Source organism: Bombus bifarius, unplaced genomic scaffold (genome assembly GCF_011952205.1).
Source record: "Bombus bifarius isolate JDL3187 unplaced genomic scaffold, Bbif_JDL3187 scf7180000009200, whole genome shotgun sequence".
Lineage (NCBI taxonomy): Eukaryota > Metazoa > Arthropoda > Insecta > Hymenoptera > Apidae > Bombus > Bombus bifarius.
In genome coordinates this window covers 4,676,869-4,689,447 of record NW_022884965.1, presented here as the reverse complement: position 1 = coordinate 4,689,447, position 12,579 = coordinate 4,676,869, and the positions used below count along the sequence as shown (strand labels likewise).

Below are 12,579 nucleotides of genomic sequence, written 5' to 3'. Positions count from 1 at the left end.
ACACAACGACTGCAGTGGACGAAGAGAGGGCGGTGGAGACGGGGGAAGTCTGCGTGAGAGGAGAACGTGGCCGGTGACGTCACATCCGGTAGCTGGTCGACGTTTCACTCTCTTTTTCTCTTTCGCAGAACGCGCGCGCCATCAACAGAAAGAAACGCGAACGCGTGCACTGAATTCCTCATGTGTCCCGCGTTCCTCGCTCATGCGTCTTTGCCAGGATTTACACGTGTCATCTTTCTTTTAGCAAGTTCGTAGGTCGAGGATTGCTCAGAAGAGATGAGATTGATCGCTTCTGCAGTTTGAGAACTTCTGCATAGAATAATTTTGTGGCAACACAGCAGAACTGCACTACATATTATTAGTATTCAAGCTTTCGAGATAATGATAACGATAATGATGATAGCTTCGTTGGTTTCATTGGCTTGAGGACCCTCGATGAAGCTAGCCACTCTAACAGTGATAAACAACCCAACGATATCGAAGATTGAGAGCTTCGAAACTTGTGCAACTCGGTACTACATTTTATCGATATGTGTCATTGGGTCTCTGATGAAGCTAACTGCAGTACTTTTCAAGAAAATGTTCCATCTCTTAATGGAGAATTCGGAATTCCTAAATAACAAGAACTCCACTTACCTATTTTACTGTTGGGACTGTAAGGATCGTAGCTGCTGGTGCTCATAGGGCTGGCGTATCCGTTGTTGCTACTGGGCTGCTGCTGCTGTTGATGTGCCAAGGGGCTGGAATGAGCGAGAGGCGGTTGCTGTTGCTGCGACTCGGTCAACTGTTGCTGAGGATTCGTGTAGACCACGTGTTGGCCCTGCAGCGTGGCGGTCGGTGAACCTGGGCTGTTCGCGGCTAGCCAGTCGTCGGGTCTGGCGCTTTTGTTACCCGCCGCGATCCCAGCGAACAGGCCACCGGCCGCAGTAACCGGGCCCGCGACCGATGAGGACGTCGTGGACGTTCCAGCCAGGAGTTCAGGCGTCTCGGCCTTGACCAGCGTCAGGGACGCGGCTCCAGCCACCACAGAGGTGATCGTTCCGACGCCTGCTACCCCGGTATTCGAGCCTCCGTTAGTCGTGTCCATGCTGGAGTCGCTGGTGTCCATGCTGGACGTCGCTGGATCCGCAGTGGCTAACCTGGAAGTGGCTGCCAACACGACACCCCCCGTGCCAACCACTCCCGACGCCTCATCGTAACGCACCGCTACGTTGCCGCTCACTAAGCTGGCCACCGTGACGGGTCCTCTGCTCACCTCTGTTCACTTGCCTCTCAAAGTCCCCTAGGGAGATTCTAGTAGCTTTTGTAAACCCTTTCTCCCAATTTTCTGATGGTTTTGATGAAATTCGAGGTGGTTCGTCGAGTTTTGACGCTGTTTGAAGAGGTTTGAAGAGGTTTGGCTGGCTTGTTTAAGGGGTTCACGATAACCTGGCGGCTTGAAAGGCAGTGGATTTCGTCGTCAGAGGCTCCCAGGCTCGATTAATTGGGTTCTGACCCCTGGATGCCGATGGGTGCTCTGTGAGTTTGGATTCGTATGGGGATTGCAAGAGAAAGACCCAAGTTTGTCCTACGTTTGGTAGGGTGTGAGCGTGTCTTGGGTCCAAGTCTCTTAATCTAACTGCTATTATGCACGCGATTATGCTCTGGTTACAAAGGACGAGACTCGAGTTGGTTGCACCGATTGCTTTTTGGACTCTCGTCGAGGGACTTCCTCTACCGCATCTTGAAGTGCGCCTCGAACCGCGGGCCCAGGTGCATGCTAGTCGAGTCGGATCGTCGTCCGTTGCTGTCTTGAGGTATCTGGAACAGAAGATAACAGCTTGGTCAGTCAAAGTCTTGTTGGATTATGTCTCATTAGATTAATTCAATTTTTATTGCTTTTCTGTCCGAATCGTAGAAACGAAACAGATACTAGGAACTGTACTTGTCGAAAAATCTGTACTTTTCTAAATGTACAATAGAAGAATCCATAACAATATGTACGATAGAAGAGTTTCTAACTGTGCAAGCTACGGTCGCTACAAAATTATCAAACTGGTCTCTTTCATACTTTTCATAGCCACGGAATCTCACAAGATAATTAACAGTGTATCATAGTAATTCCCGCGCTAAAAACAAGATTAGAAGTGTCAAGGTTCAGTGTACCCAGAATTTGCATTTCAATCGTTACGGCTACCGCATTGTCCATTAACATCATCACTCGGTTTATCGTTAACGGATCTCAATAGATTGTCTGAAGAGGACGCGATACGTGTAATTTTACGCCTCTCAGGATGCTCAATGTGTCGATAAATATAAACTGACTTGGTAAAATCTGAAGCTTGTTCTGTATCAATGGTGGGCTAATGGAAAATTAGTGGAACTCAATGGAACATTGATAGGAAATTAGCGAGCAATTAATAGAAAAATTCGTAACACGATCTATTTCACGCAACACTGCTCTAACATAGAATTTGTCTTAATAAAATTTCTATTCTCAAATCATTCAGCAGCCGTCATTAATCGGTAAAAAAAGGGTGAAACGGATGGAAAAAAGCATAATTGTTTGGAAATTACAGGTTGCAGAAGAAATGTGTATATATACTGTACAAGAGAGTGCACACGACACGTCATTACGTCTAAGAGGAACTTCAGAACAGCTCTGGATCGACGCCACGCAATTTCCTCCTGCGTGGAGAAATCGCGGGTAATGATACGCTTGAACGATCGGACGAGCAGCAATGAAACGGGAGCTGGATATTCTTGGTCCTCTGATCTAAACTCTCAGTCGCCTGAAAAGCGACCACCAGTGCCAATAAAGTTCTTGCAAGCTCGTGACAATCGCGACGGTTCACCGAATTATGCGATCGCAGAGGATATTTGCGACTAGGAAGATGAAACGAAACGTAACAAGAAAGACCAGGGCAGTTTGAAAGATTAGGAGATTGGGAAAATTACGGGGAAAATTGTCAGGAAATTGTGAATAGAATTCTTAATTTAACAAAAATTTATAATAAAGATTTCTAGTTGAAATTAGTAAAAATTACAGAAACCATTGACGAAATAAATTTTCGCTCAACTTAGTTTCGAAATAAATCGATGAATCATCGAGAGAAATTATTTAGCCATACGTCGATTAAAAAATAGCAGGAAATTTGAAAATGTTAATGACAAACGTAGCTTTACTTTTTAAATCACTTTTTTAAGATACAGTTTGAAACTTTTAAAATACAAGGACATCGATATGGCAAGTGGTTTAAATGTCTCAAGTGAGAGAATAAGAGGGTCGGGATGCATCTGACAGGGCAGACGGTTGTTCAACGCGGCAGAGTCACGTGGAAATTGAGCAATTGAGAAAGAGGAGGATTACGACAACGCAGAAGTTGCGTCCCGGAGACACGTCGCTTGAAACAATGCAATTGTAAATTGATAGGATGCTCTGTGTCGGTAGTAGGACGCCTTTTTATCAAGTAACGACGAGTGAAAGTCGCTGTTGGTCACGTGGGCAAGTCGCTTTTTACAATTCGCCCGTAAAAACAGTTAAAACTGCAATAAATTGCTGTAATCACATTGTGCCAAGCAAAATATTCTATGTAATTCGAAATGAAAGACCATTACCTCTCGCTTATTTATTTTCAAGAAGCTTTCAGCTTGAAAATTCACTGTAACACGCTTTTTTTCAAAAGAAAAACAGAAGATTCTTGTATGGTATTCGAAAATATCACTATAACGCGTTTAAATCACTTGAAACTATCACGAATCACGAATCTTCACTGTAAAAATAACTTCAAACTACCTGAAACCAATATTTTCAAAATTGCGTTAAAATCACAATTGCAGAAGCTTTTTATCTTGAAATTGAAACAATTATTTCAACAAGTGGCAGGGAAGAGAATTTTATTTTTATTTGTGAGAAATTAATTCCATTCGTTGTACACTTCACTGGAAACAATAACAGCGATGAAACCATGGAACCACGGTGGCGATTTTTAAAAAGCAATTCTTCAATCTGAATCACACTTCACTGAGATCTAACAGCAAGAAAAACTCTATAAAACCACAGCAACGATTAACAAAAGTAGATTTCCCAGCTTCGATAAATCGTACGTACCGCGACAAATGCATTTAGCGATCGCTGCGCCATCTAGGCTATCCCAAACAGCGTCGAAACGAAACTAAAACGCGGCGGGAATCCCCAAACGCGAAAACCAGCGGACAGGAACGTTGGCGAATCGACGTGGAACGAGCGTTTCGAGGAGACGAGTCGTATGGTGCGACGCAGTTGCCCAAACCGTCCCCACCATGGCGATCCATAGGCCTTGAAACGATGACCAATGGCGAGACAAGACAGAACGATTGGGTCTGCGACTTTCTACGCAACTGCGGCCTGACTGGCCCCAAAAAGACAACTGAGAATTCCGATTGCGACCAGGTCTGCCCTCTCGGCTCCCCTCTAACCTCTTTTGTTTACCTGTCGTTTCCCTACCACGTTTCTCGGTCTCGCAGCTCCATAACGGGCCTGTTACGTTTACTGGTATTCCACTTGTACATTTGAAATGTGTTATGACACTTTTCAGATCCGAGTTTTTACTTTTGTAGTTGAGATTTCTTAATTTTGGACCAGGAGCTCCGCAACAATTGCGAAGTATTTTTTAGAAATACGAAATGTTGTAATTATTTTTATGGGAAATCTAGTTTGTTGGTATTCCGTTTGGATTCTGACGTATTTGGAGTTTGTCGAGGATTTGTATGAACGACAGATCATAGTTGCTGTATCCTAGGCCTGATCTATCGGGCAGTACATCGCTCGTGTCAGTGCAGTCGAGACCGTGTACCCGAAAACAGCGATTTATTAATCACCGTTGTCATCTGGAACACGCACGGCCGACTTCTGACAATAGCAGCCTGGTAGGCCGTGTGTCACCAGCAGAACGACCAAGCTTGCTCTGCACGTCGTTGCGGCACGACTAATCGATTATTAAAGTCGGACATGGCGCATCGGCGATGACACTCGCAGTGATCCTAATATTTGGACGCGGTTCAATTACTAAATCAGTTTCGACGGCGAGATCCTCGCTAATTAACGAGAGTAACATCAGTCATCCGGTCGAAAACTCTACTTTGGTTGAGAATTAATGAAACATTGTTGACAAGTAAAAATTTTAGCATTATCCTAAAAATAAATTAAAAATACAAATTCCAATTCCGCACAATTAATAAAAAGAGCACATTTAAAAAAATGATTCAAAGAATGCATCGGATCAACTGCTCGCAGATAAAATAAAAATGGTCTTAAATCCGGTTTGCAAAGTGTGAGAAGACTCCGCGTGTAGTATGCAAATTGGATGGGTCTCTGTGAGCAGGTCTGGTGGGGCAGGCTCGGTAAGAGAGCTAGGAAGTTCAGAAAGTGCGACGAAAGTGTACGAAAATCGTACGAGTAGTTGTGCAGCTAGTAAAATATCGATCCAATTACAGTGTACGCCCCTTTACCCCTGTCCCTGGCGCTGAACTCATGGGGATTCTGGGTAGGGGGACAGCCTAACCTTCGACACTAACCCTGACCCACCCCACTATGGTCGCTCGCCAATTCCTACCTTCCTTTCGCGACACTCTCACATTTCTCTATCCCTTCTTTAGAGATCCTACGCTTCCCCATTTGATTTATGGAAATATTCATTTTTTAGGGAAATATTTTTTCAGTTCGATTGGCACTGATGATGAGAACGATGACTTGCATCAGAACAATTGACGATCTTCCATACACAATAGCATTTTCTAAATGATATTCGTTCAAGCGATATTGCAACCTCATCCTGATCGTAGAATTTCTTTTTCGCTATAAACCAAGTCAGCCCGGTGCGGTATTCAATTTCCAATAATTGCGGCTGAAGAGAGTCCGGTCCCTTTTTCTAGCGGTGCTATTTCGTTTTCAACGTAAAAGCTGGTGAGAAACACATCGGCGTCGTCGGTATCGAAACACGTCCGGATATTATTACGGATATTGAATTCATGTCGGAGGCTTGGACGTGCGCGTCGAATCGCAAATTGAATGCGCGGTTGAATCGCGCCTGCACGACGGCAACCGGGAACAGCGTTGCGCCACGCGAAATAGTATATCAACAGGTAGCCCCTCGCGGTTTTTGTCGTATTAATGCTGTTAAATCGAGCAAAATCCTAGCTCCGGTTCAGAAATGTTGACATGAATGGTGGCTTTCCTACGAAGGACAGTAAATCGATGATATAATCAGTTAGGAAGGTGATTGAAGCTACAGTGGCTCACGAAAACACTTTTCCAAGTGAAGTTTAAGAGAAAATGACAAGAAATTCCGAGACATATTTGAAACTGAGAAAATAAATAAGAAAATTGTAAGACAAAATCGATGTTTCGTAATATATTAGATATATTCTTTAAATATGTTTCAGAGATTCGGCAAAAATTTTTACTACAGTAAAATATAGGGTTTAATGAACTCAATTGTATTTTTCATATTAAGAAGTTTACAGAATCCATTTGATTTCGAAAGAAAAGTGTAATTTTCATTATCTGAATTTATTAAAATAACAAACAGAATGGGATGCAAGCATAACAAACAGAATAGGATTTAAGATGGAAAAATGACACTGACACAAGTATAATAATAGAATGGGGATGAATATGAGCAGGGCGAGTGGTCGAATTTTTTCATAAAATTTTAAGTAATTTATGCGTGTGCTCAGAGGAAACAACGTGTGTCTGGATTAATTTGAATTAACCAGCGCCGAGTTTGCATGGAATCGTGAAGCTTGTTTTAATTTAGGACAGAGGTACGTGAGGTCTAATTATACGATTCATTTGGATGGAATTAAAAATCTGGCTTGCATAAAAGATTTTATTTTAGTCGAAATTATTACGTTTATCGTGCATCAACTGGGGATTCTATAAAATTGAAGAAATTATTCCAAAATTGGTAAAGAAGAAGTAACATTGCTAAGTAGGTCGAGACATTCGTGATCAGACATCCTTAACGCTGAAGTCTCTGACGATCCATCTAGGGTCACAAGCAGGAATTTCATATTCTGTCTCAATGAAACCATTTCACCATTTAACTATTTTTATCGTAAATGCTATTTTTATTTAGAAATAGAACCAGTGATCTTCGATTTTTTCTGGAATTTTCTGGATTTTCTCTGGGACGCGGAGAGTTCAAAGGTAGATTTCGCTTCTGTGGTGAGTAACAGGCACGGATGCGATCCTCCTCCTGCATCCTCTAGTAGCTCGTGGAAGGTTCATGGCTCGTCTGGATGAGGGGGGTTGCAGGGTGGAGGGATTTATTGCTCAGAGGTCGCAGCCGGGATCCGCATCCTAGAGCTGGGCTAGGCATTGACCTAGATGTCCTGTTTGCGTTTCTAGCGTCATTTTCTTTCGTTTTCCTCTCGACCCACCCTGTCTGCACACATTTATTCTCATCCCTTGTACCATTTTTTATAGACTACACCTCTTATACCGATTTTTGTTAATTTTGCAATATAGAATTTTTAATTTAATTACTCGACAATTTTAAGATTTAATATTGGGATTACAGGAGTCAAAATGACCAATTTTTAATTTTTTATACACTATTGTTCTTTTTTTCGTATTTTTCCATGTGTATTTGTTCATACGTTAGAGGAGCGAAGGTTCCGTATGTGACTCTAATTCGATGGTCAGGGACTGTAGAGCTAAGGACGTCTGACCAAAGCGTCTGAATCTACATCTTCTCTCACGTTTGTAGAATGGACGTTAAAACTCATTTGCATTAAAATCACTCCACCTAATGTTCCATTTCAATAACCAAAACCCATAGACAAAACTCCAACCAATCACAGAACCATCCATGGATCAATACGAAGATCAGGAATCTTAGCGTATCATCAAAAGTATGAAAACCTTGCCTGTATACGAGGAATATCCTTCAGCGATTGCTTGCACGTTTCAACGTCATGAAAAGAGAGAGGAAGAAAGGTTGATGGAAGAGAGCCAGCCCAGGGCCAGAATCTGCAGTCGAGCGAGAAGTTAGGAAGAGGCACACAGGACTGCAGGGATACAGTCACCGAACGAGGATGGAGAAAGCGGAGAGAGGACATCTAGGTCAATGCCTGTCCTCGCTCCAGGGTTCGTATCCCGGCTACAACATCCGATCAACACCACCCTGCAACCCTCCTTGCGTCGAGACTCTCTCTCCCAACCACCGCGCCTCCCAGCGGCGTGTGGCGTATCTCGAAAAGACGCCATAGTTGGATCTCTATAGGGTGAGGCGGAAATTGTGCTGAGACTAAAAGGACCCGGAGATCCTTTCTGCGAGATGAAACTCTTTGACGAACTTTTAGATTGGGGTAAATGTACAGGTCTACTGTGACGATTTATATTATATGGATTTTTTAGATGATAAAAAGTATAGCTGTTATTGGGGAATGTAAGGAGGAGGAATGTAACAAGATCGTTTGATATATGAAAAATATGAGGTTAGAAAATATCACTTAGAAAATTAATTGAAATTTTCATAAGAACTGCCTGCAGACTTCTAAATATTCCTGGAGATATTATGCGGACTTGAAAATATCCCCAGAAACTTCATATGGACTTTGAGACCTTTTTAGGGATTTTCCACCAACTTCAAAATCTTCTTAGAGGCTTCTTGTTAGGCACTTCAATTTCTCATACAAAATCTATTAAAAAGTTTCTATAATTCTAGATCCACCTATTAAAATTTCAAATAAAACTGAAATTCTCAAAAAGGAATTTCGTAAAAATCCGCTCGATTCTGTTATTAAAAAGCAATATCGGAAATCGAAAATTAACCACACATTCGCACTAGAATCAAAGATTTGAATTAACCCCCTTTATAATCACCCTGCGAGTTTCGCCCCACCCAGTATACGCGTCTGCCTAGGCTTCCTCCTCTCGTTGGCCCGTGTCTCACTCTCTCCTGGTAACTAGGCCATCAGATCGATCCTGCAGCGGCACCAACACCGCTGCAAGCATTGCCACCACCACGGCAGCACGTCGTCTCAAGTTTCTCCGAGTTGGTCTGGGTTAGGTCTGGGTTAGATCCTCTTCGAGGCCACTCCAGACTTCGGATTCTGGCCGCAGAGAGCTGAGAAAAGATTTTACCGCCTAGTAGAACGTGTTCCTTTGGTCACGTGCATCTTGCATAAAGTTAGAACTCGCGATTCTGCTGAACCAACTTCTCAGTTTCTAGGCTTTGTACGTTGGTAGCACTCATTAACACCTCGATGGGTCGAATGGAAGTGGGAGTTGAGGAAAATGGATGGTACTTGAGAAAATCGTCCGACTCAATGGTTCGTGTAGCTTTGATGAAATTTTTGAATTTCAGGCCAAGTCCTTGCCTCGATATTCAACTTTATAGATATAGTAAAAGATTATGAAATCGCAATGAATCGTCGACTGTGATTAAATTTTAGATATAAGAATCCCAAACAATACGATTTTTATCGTGAGAACCTTCTAATGTTCCTAGACTTTTTCCCTATAGATCTAGTAACTTTACAGTAATAATCGTTACATGGAAATGTGAAAGCGAATCCTAACGTGAAAAATATGACGAGTCCATTTAATTGGAACAGCCAATACGAAACACAGCGAAGAACAGTGGCCGATCTGACCTGGATGCAAGATTCATCGGCGATCGTGCTCGCAGCCAGGCCAGTTAATTTTTCCATTGCATCCAGCAAAGAAACCGATGATCCTGACTATCGTTGACCCCGATGCCAACATCGAGGCCGCGATTATCGCGTCGAGCCACAGATATCAGGCCTTTTCGTTCACGTTACGACAGCCATTACGTAATCGTTACACCGGCTAGACGTTTGAATGGAGCTTCTGTTTAGTTTTGAGTCATCAGCTGCGTGATTTAAACCCTGTTCAGTTAATTAGGCGCCAGGTTGGAGCAATTCACTTCCGTTTGATTAAATATGGAACAATTTATAGGAATTTTGCCAACCTAACCTAAAATTGTAGACTTGCACTTAATATGTTTTTAAACGAATCTTTAAACGATGATGACATTTAAAAATAGCCGAATTTTAATTGGAGAATAAAAGTGTTTTGCATTTAGAATGATCTTTGATTAAAATATACAAAAATTCTATAAGATTATTGCAAGTTATTGCAAGTCTGTAACGCACTGTACGCGTCGTAGTTACAGCGTCCATTTTTAATTGCAAAAAAAAAAAAAAAATGAAAAAGAATTAGAGAAAGGAAAAAGTCTTGTAAAATGTAAAATTGATATTGCTTTACTTGCAAGGGATTATTAATTATGACAGTATGCGATAGTTACCAGTATTTTTAGAAACTTTCTTTTCCATGATTCTTCTTATTAATATTAAATTATCCTGGGAACAATTAGTGTCCTTATTCTAATCTGCGATAGATATAAGTAGAGCCTAACTGCTATTTTCCTATCTGCTGCTGATAGATCAAGAAACGAGGCATGCTGTTCCAAGATGCACTTTCGAACGGTCGATAAGGATCGACATTGATCCAAATGAGCGGCCTGATGTTTGCACAATCCAGGCTAAACGTGTTCGCTGTCTGCTGACCCGCAAGTAGGTCGCGACAGCCTCCATCTGAAAGTTCATGGTCCATCGCAAGAAGAAAACACTGTGGTTAACCTCTTGTTATTACTCTAACCCTTTATACTATCAATACAATGCACCAAAAATTGTCCAGAAAATATTTTTTCTATATTGACGTGTGCTTCATAGCCGACAGATTATTGGTGGATTGATATCTTTAAAAAGTGAGTGGTTATCGGATGGATAATTGATATATTACTAATTAATAAATTGATATTTAGAAAATTGGCAATAACTGGGTTATTGTTAGCAAAATTAATATCTGGGAATTTAGTAGGTGAAAAATTCACAAGTGATAGCTTAATTGGTGGACATTGCCTGCGCTAAAAGTTCTCAAATTCTACTAATTATCTAATTTGTTTCAAAATGCTAATGAAAATAAATGTGGCTGGTATTAGAAGAGAAGAAAAATTGCAATATTTGGTAACGTATTCTTTGAAAACCATAAGTTGTTATGTCAAGAGATGAGATGCAATGAAACGACATTCTCAAACATCCATCAACTTTAACGAACCAAAGAAGAATTCGTTCCCTCGCATCGGCCAATTAGAATAATCACTAAAAACGAATGCACATGTTAACCAGAGAAAATATCGGCGCGAGAACGGCGAACTAGCTGGGAATGCGGCGAAAAATTTCAATTGAATGGAAAATATGTTTTTAGAGAGGCCTGTTTTCCATTCGGAATCAAGTCCAATGCTCTTCTTCCTTAATTAACGTTCGAATTGAAATCGGGAACGAGGTGAACGTGGGAGAACAGGAATTATAGAAAATTCTCTTCTTAAACTTGTAGATTATCCGATTTTTCATCTTTATTAATTATAGTAATAACTAGAATTTCTTTAAGCTAATTGTCAGTGAATTAACGTTATTATGCACGGGATTTGATTTTTATTCTAGATAAAGAATGACTTTCTATGGCAAAAGTGTTTACCGAAGAAGATTATCAGAATTGACTAGGTTCCTCAATGTGGCATTTCATATAAACGTCATTATCGGTTTATTGAATTGTCGAAAAAACTTGGTTTTGGTTACATAATTTGAGAATCACTTGGACTAGAAATATTTAAATTAAAAAATTGCAATAGGAAACCCCGTAGAAAATATTTTTAAAGGAAACCACAATTTAGGATCACGCTTAACAAAGATCCAAATTTGGTGACGTAGTTTTTGCAAAACGCCCGAAGCAATTTCAATCAAATTTTGACTGAACGTTCCACTCATAATGTTCAATCAATTGCACATACAGTTTATTACTGGCTCTCCTAAAAAAGAAATTAAATAAAAGATAAATAAAAGATAGTTCTGCAGCTAGTGAATGGTAGTCGTTCTCAAAAAGTTGGACGAACAAAGTAAGATGAGCGAAGATCGTGATTTCGTGGCAAGGGAGTTGCAGAAAGGGAGGGAAAGACTTTAAGCAGAAACTGCTGAGCCACGTTCCTGCGGTACATTGGCTAGAAGACTCGCAACATGCTCTGCTGACTCGGAATCTTTACTTTGTCTCTGGGCGAATCTCTTGAGCAAAGTCAGCCTGTAACACGGTTTCTCTTCAACGCCAGAGAGCTTCGATCGATGCTCCGTGAATGGAACCTGGCGAATGTTCCCGGCAAACTGCGTGCAATCCCTAACTTCCCTATTTTCATCCCTCACGATCACTTTTTTCATATAACGATTCCAAGAAAGGGCCATTGAAAGTAAAAATTGCAAAAAAGAATCTTAATTAACTTATTTCGTTTGTAACTGTTTTTTGGTCGATTTTTGTGACTGAATTTTTTTTTTTTTAGGCGAGGTTTTGAAAGGCAATTCGAGGAATTTTTCCAATGCTTTCTTCCTCTATCTAGTCGTTTTATGAAGTTTGAAGTGTATATTTATATGTATTTTAAATAAATATTCCTTTATTATGAATATTATATCCTTTTACGTTCCTTATATTTTTTATAACATTTATATCCCTCCCTCCAAATCTTCTAATTTTCTACTAATAAT

At 40.9% G+C, this 12,579-nt stretch overlaps 1 protein-coding gene across 3 annotated transcripts in view; it reads right to left on the bottom strand.

The window, feature by feature from the left end:
• LOC117214298 (ecdysone receptor) overlaps positions 1-12,579 on the bottom strand; it is a 187,641-nt gene that overhangs the window by 71,902 nt on the left and 103,160 nt on the right. For all 3 annotated transcript variants that reach the window (XM_033460287.1, XM_033460288.1, XM_033460286.1), the window contains one exon: positions 637-1,800. In XM_033460287.1, coding sequence (XP_033316178.1) covers positions 637-1,108 — 472 coding nt within the window. In that variant the 5' untranslated portion in view covers positions 1,109-1,800. The remainder of the gene's footprint in view (positions 1-636; positions 1,801-12,579) is intronic.